We start from the raw sequence: 14222 nt of genomic DNA, 5'->3' as shown, positions 1-14222 counted from the left end.
CCTCTACCTCTCCTCTCCTCCAGTCCTCTCCTCCATCTCTCCATCTCTCTACCCCCCTTCCTCTCCATCTCTCTACCCCTCCTTCCTCTCCTCCTCTCCATCCCTTCACCCTCTGTGTGACTGGGTCTCTCCCTGATTGACCGATGTAAAAATGTAAAATGACTGCATCAACCTGCCTACCAGGAAGGAGAGAGACGTACTGATGAGACTGGCTGTGTGGGAATACTGAACACAACAACCTGCCTACCAGGAGAGAGAGAGACGTACTGATGAGACTGGCTGTGTGGGAATACTGAACACATCAACCTGCCTAACAGGAAGGAGAGAGAGACATACTGATGAGACTGGCTGTGTGGTAATACTGAACACATCAACCTGCCTACCAGGAGGGAGAGAGACGTACTGATGAGACTGGCTGTGTGGGAATACTGAACACATCAACCTGCCTAACAGGAAGGAGAGAGAGACATACTGATGAGACTGGCTGTGTGGGAATACTGAACACATCAACCTGCCTACCAGGAAGGAGAGAGACGTACTGATGAGACTGGCTGTGTGGGAATACTGAACACATCAACCTGCCTACCAGGAAGGAGAGAGAGACATACTGATGAGACTGGCTGTGTGGGAATACTGAACACATCAACCTGCCTACCAGGAGGGAGAGAGACGTACTGATGAGACTGGCTGTGTGGGAATACTGAACACATCAACCTGCCTACCAGGAAGGAGAGAGAGACATACTGATGAGACTGGCTGTGTGGGAATACTGAACACATCAACCTGCCTACCAGGAAGGAGAGAGAGACATACTGATGAGACTGGCTGTGTGGGAATGTTATACACAGTTTCTCATCACACACACACAACCAACAGCATAACCTGGCCACACTACTGCATTATTGCACATCACTTCAGTGTCTGTCTCTCTCTCTGTGTGTGTGTGTGTGTGTGTGTGTGTGTGTGTGTGTGTGTGTGTGTGTGTGTGTGTGTGTGTGTGTGTGTGTGTGTGTGTGTGTGTGTGTGTGTGTGTGTGTGTGTGTGTGTGTTTGTAGTTTATGGGTGTATATTAGGGATTAATGGGCGAGCCACTTGCAATCTGGTGGTTCTTAATCATTCTCTTTTTATCATGCCTGGGTCGCTCGGAGAGAAAACGTAAATTCTCTCCACGAGCAGATACCGTAAAGCTCTGTGATAAGGCACACACCTGTTTGTTGGGACATACCGTAAAGCTCTGTGTATAGGCACACACCTGTATGTTGGAACATACCGTAAAACTCTGTGTATAGGCACACACCTGTATGTTGGGACATACCGTAAAACTCTGTGTATAGGCACACACCTGTATGTTGGGACATACCGTAAAACTCTGTGTATAGGCACACACCTGTATGTTGGGACATACCGTAAAACTCTGTGTATAGGCACACACCTGTATGTTGGGACATACCGTAAAACATACCGCATGTGGCGATACACAAACACACGCACACACACAGCGAGCAGCGAGCACAGCGAGCAAGAGGGTGACACGGTGACAGGAAGACATAACTATCACTTCCAGGTCAGAGCACGGCAAAGTCACCGCCACCGGAATCTTCAGGATTACCCAGAGGGTAATAGGGTTGGATTTGATAATAGGGTCAGGATTGTCACACTGGGTAATAGTCCAGCTCACTCTCTCATACTCTCCTTCCTGGGTTGTTCCCTCTGACATTTAGTGGTCTGATCAAAATAGACTGAAGTCCGGGGATTTAAAATGAACATCGATCAGCCTGTTATTTTCTGCCTGTTTTCACCTCCTCGTTGTTTTTGACCTTCTAAGCAAGCTGTTTTTAAAGTCAGCGTTCTGTAAAGTAGAAAGACATATCAAAGCCCAGCAGACAGACAGCAGGTGATTCCTTTTCATTTACTATGTTTCACATCACATATCTTTCTCTGTGTCTGAAATGCCTTTTATGCATAAAGCTTTTAGTCAGATCTGTTGGCTGGGATCTGGCTGTGTTTTGTAAGAGCTGGGATCTGGCTGTGTTTTGTAAGAGCTGGGACCTGGCTGTGTTTTGTAAGAGCTGGGATCTGGCTGTGTTTTGTAAGAGCTGGGACCTGGCTGTGTTTTGTAAGAGCTGGGACCTGGCTGTGTTCTGGCAGTGTTTTGTAAGCGCTGAGTTCTGGCTGGCAGGCAGGACTTCTATTGGGAGACACCTGCCTTTGACTACCTATAATGGAACCGTACTGACAGTCTGCAGTGACTGTAACAGATCTCTCTGACTGTCTGGAATGGAACCTTACTGTCTGTCTGCAGTGACTGTAACAGAGCTCTCTGACTGTCTGGAATGGAACCTTACTGTATGTCTGCAGTGACTGTAACAGAGCTCTCTGACTGTCTGGAATGGAACCTTACTGCCTGTCTGCAGTGACTGTAACAGAGCTCTCTGACTGTCTGGAATGGAACCTTACTGTCTGTCTGCAGTGACTGTAACAGAGCTCTCTGACTGTCTGGAATGGAACCTTACTGCCTGTCTGCAGTGACTGTAACAGAGCTCTCTGACTGTCTGGAATGGAACCTTACTGCCTGTCTGCAGTGACTGTAACAGAGCTCTTTGACTGTCTGGAATGGAACCTTACTGCCTGTCTGCAGTGACTGTAACAGAGCTCTCGGACTGTCTGGAATGGAACCTTACTGTCTGTCTGCAGTGACTGTAACAGAGCTCTCTGACTGTCTGGAATGGAACCTTACTGTCTGTCTGCAGTGACTGTAACAGAGCTCTCTGACTGTCTGGAATGGAACCCTACTGCCTGTCTGCAGTGACTGTAACAGAGCTCTCTGACTGTCTGGAATGGAACCTTACTGCCTGTCTGCAGTGACTGTAACAGAGCTCTCTGACTGTCTGGAATGGAACCCTACTGCCTGTCTGCAGTGACTGTAACAGAGCTCTCTGACTGTCTGGAATGGAACCCTACTGCCTGTCTGCAGTGACTGTAACAGAGCTCTCTGACTGTCTGGAATGGAACCTTACTGTCTGTCTGCAGTGACTGTAACAGAGCTCTCTGACTGTCTGGAATGGAACCCTACTGCCTGTCTGCAGTGACTGTAACAGAGCTCTCTGACTGTCTGGAATGGAACCTTACTGCCTGTCTGCAGTGACTGTAACAGAGCTCTCTGACTGTCTGGAATGGAACCCTACTGCCTGTCTGCAGTGACTGTAACAGAGCTCTCTGACTGTCTGGAATGGAACCTTACTGCCTGTCTGCAGTGACTGTAACAGAGCTCTCTGACTGTCTGGAATGGAACCTTACTGCCTGTCTGCAGTGACTGTAACAGAGCTCTCTGACTGTCTGGAATGGAACCTTACTGTCTGTCTGCAGTGACTGTAACAGAGCTCTCTGACTGTCTGGAATGGAACCCTACTGCCTGTCTGCAGTGACTGTAACAGAGCTCTCTGACTGTCTGGAATGGAACCTTACTGCCTGTCTGCAGTGACTGTAACAGAGCTCTCTGACTGTCTGGAATGGAACCCTACTGCCTGTCTGTAGTGACTGTAACAGAGCTCTCTGACTGTCTGGAATGGAACCCTACTGCCTGTCTGCAGTGACTGTAACAGAGCTCTCTGACTGTCTGGAATGGAACCCTACTGTCTGTCTGCAGTGAGTGTAACAGAGCTCTCTGACTACCTATAATGGAACCCTACTGTCTGTCTGCAGTGAGTGTAACAGAGCTCTCTGACTACCTATAATGGAACCTTACTGTCTGTCTGCAGTGACTGTAACGGTCACTGTTAATATGACACCGGATGGGAATGGATAGAATGTTAAGAGACTGTGGGAGATCCAGTCTGTCTTTAGACCTTCCCCTGGCAGTGTCCTGACAACACCATATACATGTCCACCCACACCCCCTGGCAGTGTCCTGACAACACCATATAAATGTCCACCCACACCCCCTGGCAGTGTCCTGACAACACCATATAAATGTCCACCCACACCCCCTGGCAGTGTCCTGACAACACCATATAAATGTCCACCCACACCCCCTGACAGTGTCCTGACAACACCATATACATGTCCACCCACACCCCCTGGCAGTGTCCTGACAACAGCATATAAATGTCCACCCACACCCCCTGACAGTGTCCTGACACCACCATATAAATGTCCACCCACACCCCCTGGCAGTGTCCTGACACCACCATATACATGTCCACCCACACCCCCTGGCAGTGTCCTGACAACACCATATAAATGTCCACCCACACCCCCTGGCAGTGTCCTGACAACACCATATAAATGTCCACTCACACCCCCTGGCAGTGTCCTGACAACACCATATAAATGTCCACCCACACCCCCTGACAGTGTCCTGACACCACCATATAAATGTCCACCCACACCCCCTGACAGTGTCCTGACAACACCATATAAATGTCCACCCACACCCCCTGGCAGTGTCCTGACAACACCATATAAATGTCCACCCACACCCCCTGGCAGTGTCCTGACACCACCATATACATGTCCACCCACACCCCCTGGCAGTGTCCTGACAACACCATATAAATGTCCACCCACACCCCCTGACAGTGTCCTGACAACACCATATACATGTCCACCCACACCCCCTGACAGTGTCCTGACAACACCATATAAATGTCCACCCACACGCCCTGGCAGTGTCCTGACAACACCATATACATGTCCACCCACACCCCCTGGCAGTGTCCTGACAACACCATATACATGTCCACCCACACCCCCTGACAGTGTCCTGACAACACCATATAAATGTCCACCCACACGCCCTGGCAGTGTCCTGACAACACCATATACATGTCCACCCACACCCCCTGACAGTGTCCTGACAACACCATATACATGTCCACCCACACCCCCTGACAGTGTCCTGACACCACCATATAAATGTCCACCCACACCCCCTGACAGTGTCCTGACAACACCATATAAATGTCCACCCACACCCCCTGACATCTGGAAGACAAGGTTAGACTTTGGAGTTCAGTCCTTCTTGAGGATACACATGGCGCACACACACACACACACACACACACACACACACACACACACACACACACACACACACACACACACACACACTCCCATGACGTACCCATGATGGAGACGTCATACTCGATGAGTAGCGTAGCCTCCTGGCCACACTGTTTGAGGATGGACATGGCCTCTGCATGGGATGTCCCGTGAAGACGGATCCCATCGATACTCAGGAGCCTGTCCCCTGGCTTCACAGTACCTTCCCTGAGGAGAGAGGACAGGAAGGAAGAAAGGGGGAGGATAGGGGGAGGGAAGGAGGGAGAGAGGGGAGAGAGAGACAGGGGAGAGAGGGATGGAGGGAGAGAGGGGAGAGAGAGGCAGGGGAGAGAGGGATAAAGTGGAAGTAGAGAGGAGAGAGAGAGAGAGAAGGATGGGAGAGAGGGGGAGGGAAGGAGGGAGAGAGGGGAGAGAGAGGCATGGGAGAGAGGGATAAAGTGAAATTAGAGAGGAGAGAAAGAGAGAGAGAGAGAAGGATGGGAGAGAGAAGATGTTAGTCAGTGAGCTGTGAATTCTCCACTATGACAGAACATGGAAATTGCTATATTTGGTTTCCACAGGTGAGCTAACAGCTAACCGCTAACCGTCTAGCATGACGTGACACTGGAAATGAATCTCCACGCTGTCTCTGCCTTTGATCAGGTTTCATCAGAAACAACCTGTGACAACCGCTAGAATGAAATCCTTTCCTCCTAACTGGAAGCGTGAACACTGAAGCTCCATCCTGATTATCCACACTTCTCCTGGTGATTTAAAACGGTGGAAACTCCCTCCAGACGACGCTTACACCAAGGCAATGCTTTTAAACGCTGGATGGGGAGTGTGTCCCTGAACATTTCAGGAGACAGGAGGACAATCAGGACGTAGCATTAGAAAGACTTCCTTGACCGATCCTTCACCACGGTGCATTAATAGACTGTTTCTAGGGAGGGAGGGAGGGGGGGAGAGAGAGAGTAGAGAGAGAGAGAGTAGAAAGAGAGAGAGAGAGAGAGAGAGAGAGAGAGTAGAAAGAGAGAGAGAGAGAGAGAGAGAGAGAGAGAGAGAGAGAGAGAGAGAGAGAGAGAGAGAGAGAGAGAGAGAAGGAGAGCACGAGAGAGAGGGAGAATATGACATTTGTAATGTCTTTATTGTTTTGAAACTTCTGTATGTGTAATGTTTACTGTTAATCTTTATTGTTTATTTCACTTTTGTATAATATCTACCTCACTTGCTTTGGCAATGTTAACACATGTTTCCCATGCCAATAAAGCCCCTTGAATTGAATAGAGAGACAGGGAGGAGAGGAAGAGACAGACAGACAGACAACAGTGGCTGGTTGGTTTTCCATCCTGGTCCCTGAGGCTGCAGCATAGCCACGCCTGGTTCCGCCTCTGCACTTAAACACTTCATTTGGATCATTACGCCTTAATGGCACGGATATCTCTCCAATCCTCCTCTCCTCTCCTCTCCTCTCCTCTCCTCTCCTCTCCTCTCCTCTCCTCTCCTCTCCTCTCCTCTCCTCTCCTCTCCTCTCCTCTCCTCTCCTCTCCTCTCCTCTCCTCTCCTCTCCTCTCTTCTCCTCTCCTCTCCTCTCCTCTCTCCTCTCCTCTCCTCTCCTCTCCTCTCCTCTCCTCTCCTCTCCTTCTCTCCTCTCCTCTCCTCTCCTCTCCTCTCCTCTCCTCTCCTCTCCTCTCCCCTCCCCTCTCCTCTCCTCTCCTCTCCTCTCCTCTCCTCTCCCCTCTCCTCCTCTCCCCTCTTCTCCTCTCCTCTCCCTTCCTCTCCTCTCTCATCTCCCCTCTCCTTCTCTCCCTTCCTCTCCCCCTCTCTCCTCTCCTCTCCTCTCCTCTCCTCTCCTCTCCTCTCCTCTCCTCTCCTCTCCTCTCCCCTCCTCTCCTCGCCCCATCCTCTCCCCTCCCCTCTCCCCTCCCCTCTCCCTTCTCCTCTCCTCTCCTCTCCACTCCTCTCCTCTCCCCTCTCTTCTCCTCTCCCCTCTCCTCTCCTCTCCTCTCCTCTCCTCTCCTCTCCTCTCCTCTCCTCTCCTCTCCTCTCCTCTCCCCTCTCTGGAGGGAAGGAGGGATAGAGGGATGGAGGGATGGCACTCATGATTTTTACAGCTGTCATAGGCAGCTCTCACTAAATCTTAGCTATAACAGAGAGCGTAAAATGGTGTGATGTTCAACTTACGTACAGTATATGGGAACTATCTGTGCTCTGCCACTCAAAGAGCTGTGTGTCCATATGATCTTACAATGTCACAAGGAGATCCTCTACAGTTCACCTTGAACTCTGACGATGTTTTAAACGAGGTCAAGGTAATGTCACAAGGAGATCCTCTGTGCAATGCCGTCCGGGGTACGCCAAATAAAAATGTGATTTACACTTAAAAAAAATAATACATACATATATATATGGAGTTATTCTCTTGCTGCCAAGGGAATGCCTGACAGGTTGAAAGACGTTTTGGACACTACAGTGGAAATGGTTAACTTTGTTAAAGCAAGGCCCCTGAACTCTGCTGATGTTTTAAACCAGGTCAAGGTAATGTCACAATGAATGGATACAAGTCAGATCTTTGAACTATCTGTGATCTGTTACACATGTCTAGAATCTGATACACCAGAACGATCTGTGATCTGTTACTCATGTCTAGATTCTGATACACCAGAACTATCTGTGATCTGTTACACATGTCTAGAATCTGATACACCAGAACGATCTGTGATCTGTTACTCATGTCTAGAATCTGATACACCAGAACTATCTGTGATCTGTTACACATGTCTAGAATCTGATACACCATAACTGTCTGTGATCTGCTACTCATGTCTAGACTCTGATACAGCAGAACTATCTGTGATCTATTACTCATGTCTAGAATCTGATACACCAGAACTATCTGTGATCTGCTACTCATGTCTAGTCAGTGATACAACATCTCACCTGTCAGCAGGTCCACCTGGCCTGATGGTCGTTATGACAACGGGGCGGGATTTGTTCCTGTCCTCGTGGGCTCCTCCTAAACAAACCAACAAACAGTTGTCACACAAACAGGTCGGTACGGTAACCAAGGATACACATCACTCCCTGATAATATAATTGATCAGTGCTATAAGAGATCACTGCAGAACCAAGGTAATACTGTAGTACCTGATCACAAAGGAAACAGTTTAAATACAACGTCTACACAGGAAACACAGTGACGATACATTGGCTTTCACTGCAGGAAGGACGTATTGATTTCCAACAGGAAGGACGTATTGATTTCCAACAGGAAGGACGTATTGATTTCCAACAGGAAGGACGTATTGATTTCCAACAGGAAGGACGTATTGATTTCCAACAGGAAGGACGTATTGATTTCCAACAGGAAGGACGTATTGATTTCCAACAGGAAGGACGTATTGATTTCCAACAGAAAGGGCAATTGAATAAAGTAATTTTATCCTCGTCAGTAATTCTAAAGCGGAACATGCACCCACAGTCTGACCACGACATCATCCAATCACGCGCCTCTCTTCGAGGAGCCGCTTCTCTGAGATACAGATTTTAAACAACAACAACAACAAAACACACTTGTTGAATTGATGATGGAGAGTAATGAGCTGTGACATCATCTCTGTAGTGTCCACCTTCAGGTTAACTTTCTTCCCTCTCTTCAAAGGCCGAGGATAACTCACTAAGTAGTGTATCCCAAATGGAACCCTATTCCCTATATAGTGCACTACTTTAGACCAGAGCCCTATTCCCTATATAGTGACCTACTTTAGACCAGAGCCCTATTCCCTATATAGTGCACTACTTTTGACCAGAGCCCTATTCCCTATATAGTGCACTACTTTTGACCAGAGCCCTATTCCCTGTATAGTGCACTACTTTTGACCAGAGCCCTATTCCCTGTATAGTGCACTACTTTAGACCAGAGCCCTATTCCCTATATAGTGCACTACTTTTGACCAGAGCCCTATTCCCTATATAGTGCACTACTGTTGACCAGGGCCCTATTCCCTATATAGTGCACTACTTTAGACCAGAGCCCTATTCCCTATATAGTGCACTACTTTAGACCAGGGCCCTATTCCCTATATAGTGCACTACTTTTGACCAGAGCCCTATTCCCTGTATAGTGCACTACTTTTGACCAGAGCCCTATGTACCCTAAAACTAGCAGTATAGGGAATAGGGTTCTACTTAGATCGCAAAGTCTAAAAGTTTGTTCCTGTTCGTTTTAATGAAGCTTCATTCCAACTGGGTAAATAGAGTCAACTAGACGGTCATATTCTGTAGTCAGATTCAGATCACTTTCCTTTCCTCCGTACCCCCAGTCAAACGGCTTCATACACACACACACACACACACACACACTCACACTCACACTCACACTCACACACACACACACACACACACACACACACACACACACACACTCACACACACACACACACACACACACACACACACACACACACACACACACACACACACACACACACACACACACACACAGTTATGCAGCTTCGAACCGACGTTTCTTCCCCCTGAATGAGAAATGAATCATAATTCCATGTAAACCGTCAGCATGGTTACATTATGCAGGGCCACCATACAGACAAAGGCAAATGTATTACACACACACACACACACACACACACACACACACACACACACACACACACACACACACACACACACACACACACACACACACACACACACACACACACACACACACACACACGTACCTCGGATGACAAAGCCGAACGTATTGCCTTCTTTGTGCAGAGTCACCTCAACGCTTTTGAACATCATCCCAGAGCCTTGAACAGCTGAGGAGAGAAGAGCAAACATTACATTAACATACCATTACCTCCACAGCTACATCATTACCTCCACAGCTACATCATTACCTCCACAGATACATCATTACCTCCACAGATACATCATTACCTCCACATCTACATCATTACCTCCACAGATACATCATTACCTCCACAGATACATCATTACCTCCACAGCTACATCATTACCTCCACAGCTACATCATTACCTCCACAGATACATCATTACCTCCACATCTACATCATTACCTCCACAGATACATCATTACCTCCACAGCTACATCATTACCTCCACAGATACATCATTACCTCCACATATACATCATTACCTCCACAGATACATCATTACCTCCACAGATACATCATTACCTCCACAGCTACATCATTACCTCCACAGATACATCATTACCTCCACAGATACATACCATTACCTCCACAGATACATCATTACCTCCACAGATACATCATTACCTCCACAGCTACATCATTACCTCCACAGATACATCATTACCTCCACATATACATCATTACCTCCACAGATACCATTACCTCCACAGATACATCATTACCTCCACAGCTACATCATTACCTCCACAGCTACATCATTACCTCCACAGCTACATCATTACCTCCACAGCTACATCATTACCTCCACAGCTACATCATTACCTCCACAGATACATCATTACCTCCACAGATACATCATTACCTCCACAGCTACATCATTACCTCCACAGCTACATCATTACCTCCACAGATACATCATTACCTCCACAGCTACATCATTACCCCCACAGATACATACCATTACCTCCACAGCTACATCATTACCTCCACAGCTACATCATTACCTCCACAGCTACATCATTACCTCCACGGATACATCATTACCTCCACAGCTACATCATTACCTCCACAGCTACATCATTACCTCCACAGATACATCATTACCTCCACAGCTACATCATTACCTCCACAGCTACATCATTACCTCCACAGCTACATCATTACCTCCACAGCTACATCATCACCTCCACAGCTACATCATTACCTCCACAGCTACATCATTACCCCCACAGATACATCATTACCTCCACAGCTACATATCATTACCTCCACAGCTACATACCATTACCTCCACACAGCTACATCATTACCTCCACAGATACATATCATTACCTCCACAGATACATATCATTACCTCCACAGATACATCATTACACAGCCTGTCTGAATGAAAAGCTCTGCGTCAGACCTGAGAGATGTAACATCATTACACAGCCTGTCTGAGAGAGGTAACATCATTACACAGCCTGTCTGAGAGAGGTAACATCATTACACAGCCTGTCTGGGAGAGGTAACATCATTACACAGCCTGTCTGGATGAAAAGCTCTGCGTCAGACCTGAGAGATGTAACATCATTACACAGCCTGTCTGGGAGAGGTAACATCATTACACAGCCTGTCTGAGAGAGGTAACATCATTACACAGCCTGTCTGAGAGAGGTAACATCATTACACAGTCTGTCTGAGAGAGGTAACATCATTACACAGTCTGTCTGAGAGAGGTAACATCATTACACAGTCTGTCTGAGAGAGGTAACATCATTACACAGTCTGTCTGAGAGAGGTAACATCATTACACAGTCTGTCTGAGAGAGGTAACATCATTACACAGCCTGTCTGAGAGAGGTAACATCATTACACAGCCTGTCTGAGAGAGGTAACATCATTACACAGTCTGTCTGAGAGAGGTAACATCATTACACAGCCTGTCTGGGAGAGGTAACATCATTACACAGTCTGTCTGGGAGAGGTAACATCATTACACAGCCTGTCTGGATGAAAAGCTCTGCGTCAGACCTGAGAGAGGTAACATCATTACACAGCCTGTCTGGATGAAAAGCTCTGCGTCAGACCTGAGAGAGGTAACATCATTACACAGCCTGTCTGAGAGAGGTAACATCATTACACAGCCTGTCTGGATGAAAAGCTCTGCGTCAGACCTGAGAGAGGTAACATCATTACACAGCCTGTCTGGGAGAGGTAACATCATTACACAGCCTGTCTGAGAGAGGTAACATCATTACACAGCCTGTCTGGGAGAGGTAACATCATTACACAGCCTGTCTGAGAGAGGTAACATCATTACACAGCCTGTCTGGGAGAGGTAACATCATTACACAGCCTGTCTGGGAGAGGTAACATCATTACACAGTCTGTCTGAGAGAGGTAACATCATTACACAGCCTGTCTGAGAGGTAACATCATTACACAGCCTGTCTGGGAGAGGTAACATCATTACACAGCCTGTCTGAGAGGTAACATCATTACACAGCCTGTCTGAGAGGTAACATCATTACACAGTCTGTCTGAGAGGTAACATCATTACACAGCCTGTCTGGGAGAGGTAACATCATTACACAGCCTGTCTGAGAGGTAACATCATTACACAGCCTGTCTGAATGAACAGCTCTGCGTCAGACCTGAGAGAGGTAACATCATTACACAGCCTGTCTGGGAGAGGTAACATCATTACACAGTCTGTCTGAATGAACAGCTCTGCGTCAGACCTGAGAGAGGTAACATCATTACACAGCCTGTCTGGGAGAGGTAACATCATTACACAGTCTGTCTGAATGAACAGCTCTGTATCAGACCTGAGAGAGGTAACATCATTACACAGCCTTTCTGAGAGAGGTAACATGATGGTAACATGAAAGGAAAAGTCACCGAGGTGAGATGTGTTTGGAGAAGGTGGCTTTGAACTCCCGTGAAAAACAGCTCTGGAAAGGTACAAAGGAATTGTGGGTACTCAGGACTTTGGCTTCAGACGGAAGATCCAATTTAATCTAGTATACATCCAGCTTGATGCTAAACTAATCCAATTCCATTGATTAGTATCTATCTATTGAACCAATCAGATCAACAGGACTAATGTATCTATTGAACCAATCAGATCAATCAGACTATGAAGGATTGTATCCTTCACCACAACGGGGTCCTAAAACAGTAGAACTCACAGACAGGTGGCAGCTCGTATTCCACCTCTAGAACCACACGTTCTCCGACGTTCTTCAGCAGGCTGATGATCTCATCGTGACGGAACTTGGTCAGATTGATCCCGTTTACAGACTTGATGTAGTCGCCCACGTTGAGCTGGTCACTCCTACACAGAGAGAGATGGAGGGTGTGAAAGAGGAGGGGAGGAAGACAGAGAGAGGGAAAGAGAGAGAGGGAGAGGACGGGGTGAGAGGATGAGAAAAGTGGAAAGGGATGGGATTGAGACAACCAGAACAGAAGTAGAGAGAAACACAGAAAGAGAAAGATATGGAGACGAGGGTATGAGAGAAACACAGAAAGAGAAGGATATGGAGACGAGGGTATGAGAGAAACACAGAAAGATAAATATATGAGACGAGGGTATGAGAGAAACACAGAAAGAGAAATATATGAGACGAGGGGATGAGATAAACACAGAAAGAGAATGATATGGAGACGAGGGTATGAGAGAAACACAGAAAGAGAAATATATGAGACGAGGGGATGAGATAAACACAGAAAGAGAAATATATGAGACGAGGGTATGAGAGAAACACAGAAAGAGAAATATATGAGACGAGGGTATGAGAGAAACACAGAAAGAGAAATATATGAGACGAGGGGATGAGATAAACACAGAAAGAGAAATATATGAGACGAGAGGATGAGAGGAACACAGAAAGAGAACGATATGAGACGAGGGGATGAGAGAAACACAGAAAGAGAGTGTGACAGAAGCACCAGATCATCAGCAAACAGACATTTGACTTCAGATTCTAGTAGGGTGAGGCCGGGTGCTGCAGACTGTTCTAGTGCCCTCGCCAATTCATTGATATATATGTTGAAGAGGGTGGGGCTTAAGCTGCATCCCTGTCTCACCCCACGGCCCTGTGGCAAGAAATGGGTGTGTTTTTTGCCTATTTTAACCGCACACTTGTTGTTTGCGTACAGTCATTTTATAATGTTGTATGTTTTTCTCCCAACACCACTTTCCATCAATTTGTATAAATGACAGGCCAAGTGGTGCTCTCTCTCTCTCTCCCCCTCTCTCCCCCTCTCTCTCCCCCTCTCTCCCCCTCTCTCCCCCTCTCTCTCTCTCTCTCTCTCTCTCTCTCTCTCTCTCTCTCTCTCTCTCTCTCTCTCTCTCAAATTACAGGCCAAGAGAGTAAACATATTGTCCTCCCTCTCCCTCCCTTCCATCCTTACATCCCTCTCTCTCTCTATCAGTGTGATGGAGAGGAGGAGTTGGCAGAGCGTGTAAAAGGAGGAATCGGATGTGACCTGTGAGTTCAATGAACCAGTCAG

General features: G+C 47.2%; 1 protein-coding gene across 2 annotated transcripts in view; it reads right to left on the bottom strand.

Moving 5' to 3' along the window:
• The window catches only part of grip1 (glutamate receptor interacting protein 1), a 421581-nt gene that overhangs the window by 176850 nt on the left and 230509 nt on the right, over window positions 1-14222 (bottom strand). For both annotated transcript variants that reach the window (XM_071331724.1, XM_071331723.1), the window contains exons 4-7: window positions 12899-13044; window positions 9780-9863; window positions 7981-8056; window positions 5123-5268 (exon numbers count right to left, since the gene is read on the bottom strand). In XM_071331724.1, coding sequence (XP_071187825.1) covers window positions 5123-5268; window positions 7981-8056; window positions 9780-9863; window positions 12899-13044 — 452 coding nt within the window. The remainder of the gene's footprint in view (window positions 1-5122; window positions 5269-7980; window positions 8057-9779; window positions 9864-12898; window positions 13045-14222) is intronic.

This window comes from Salvelinus alpinus, chromosome 11 (assembly GCF_045679555.1).
Source record: "Salvelinus alpinus chromosome 11, SLU_Salpinus.1, whole genome shotgun sequence".
NCBI classification, from domain to species: Eukaryota; Metazoa; Chordata; class Actinopteri; order Salmoniformes; family Salmonidae; genus Salvelinus; species Salvelinus alpinus.
Note: the sequence above shows the minus strand (reverse complement) of the source record. Positions and strands in the feature narration are given on the sequence as shown.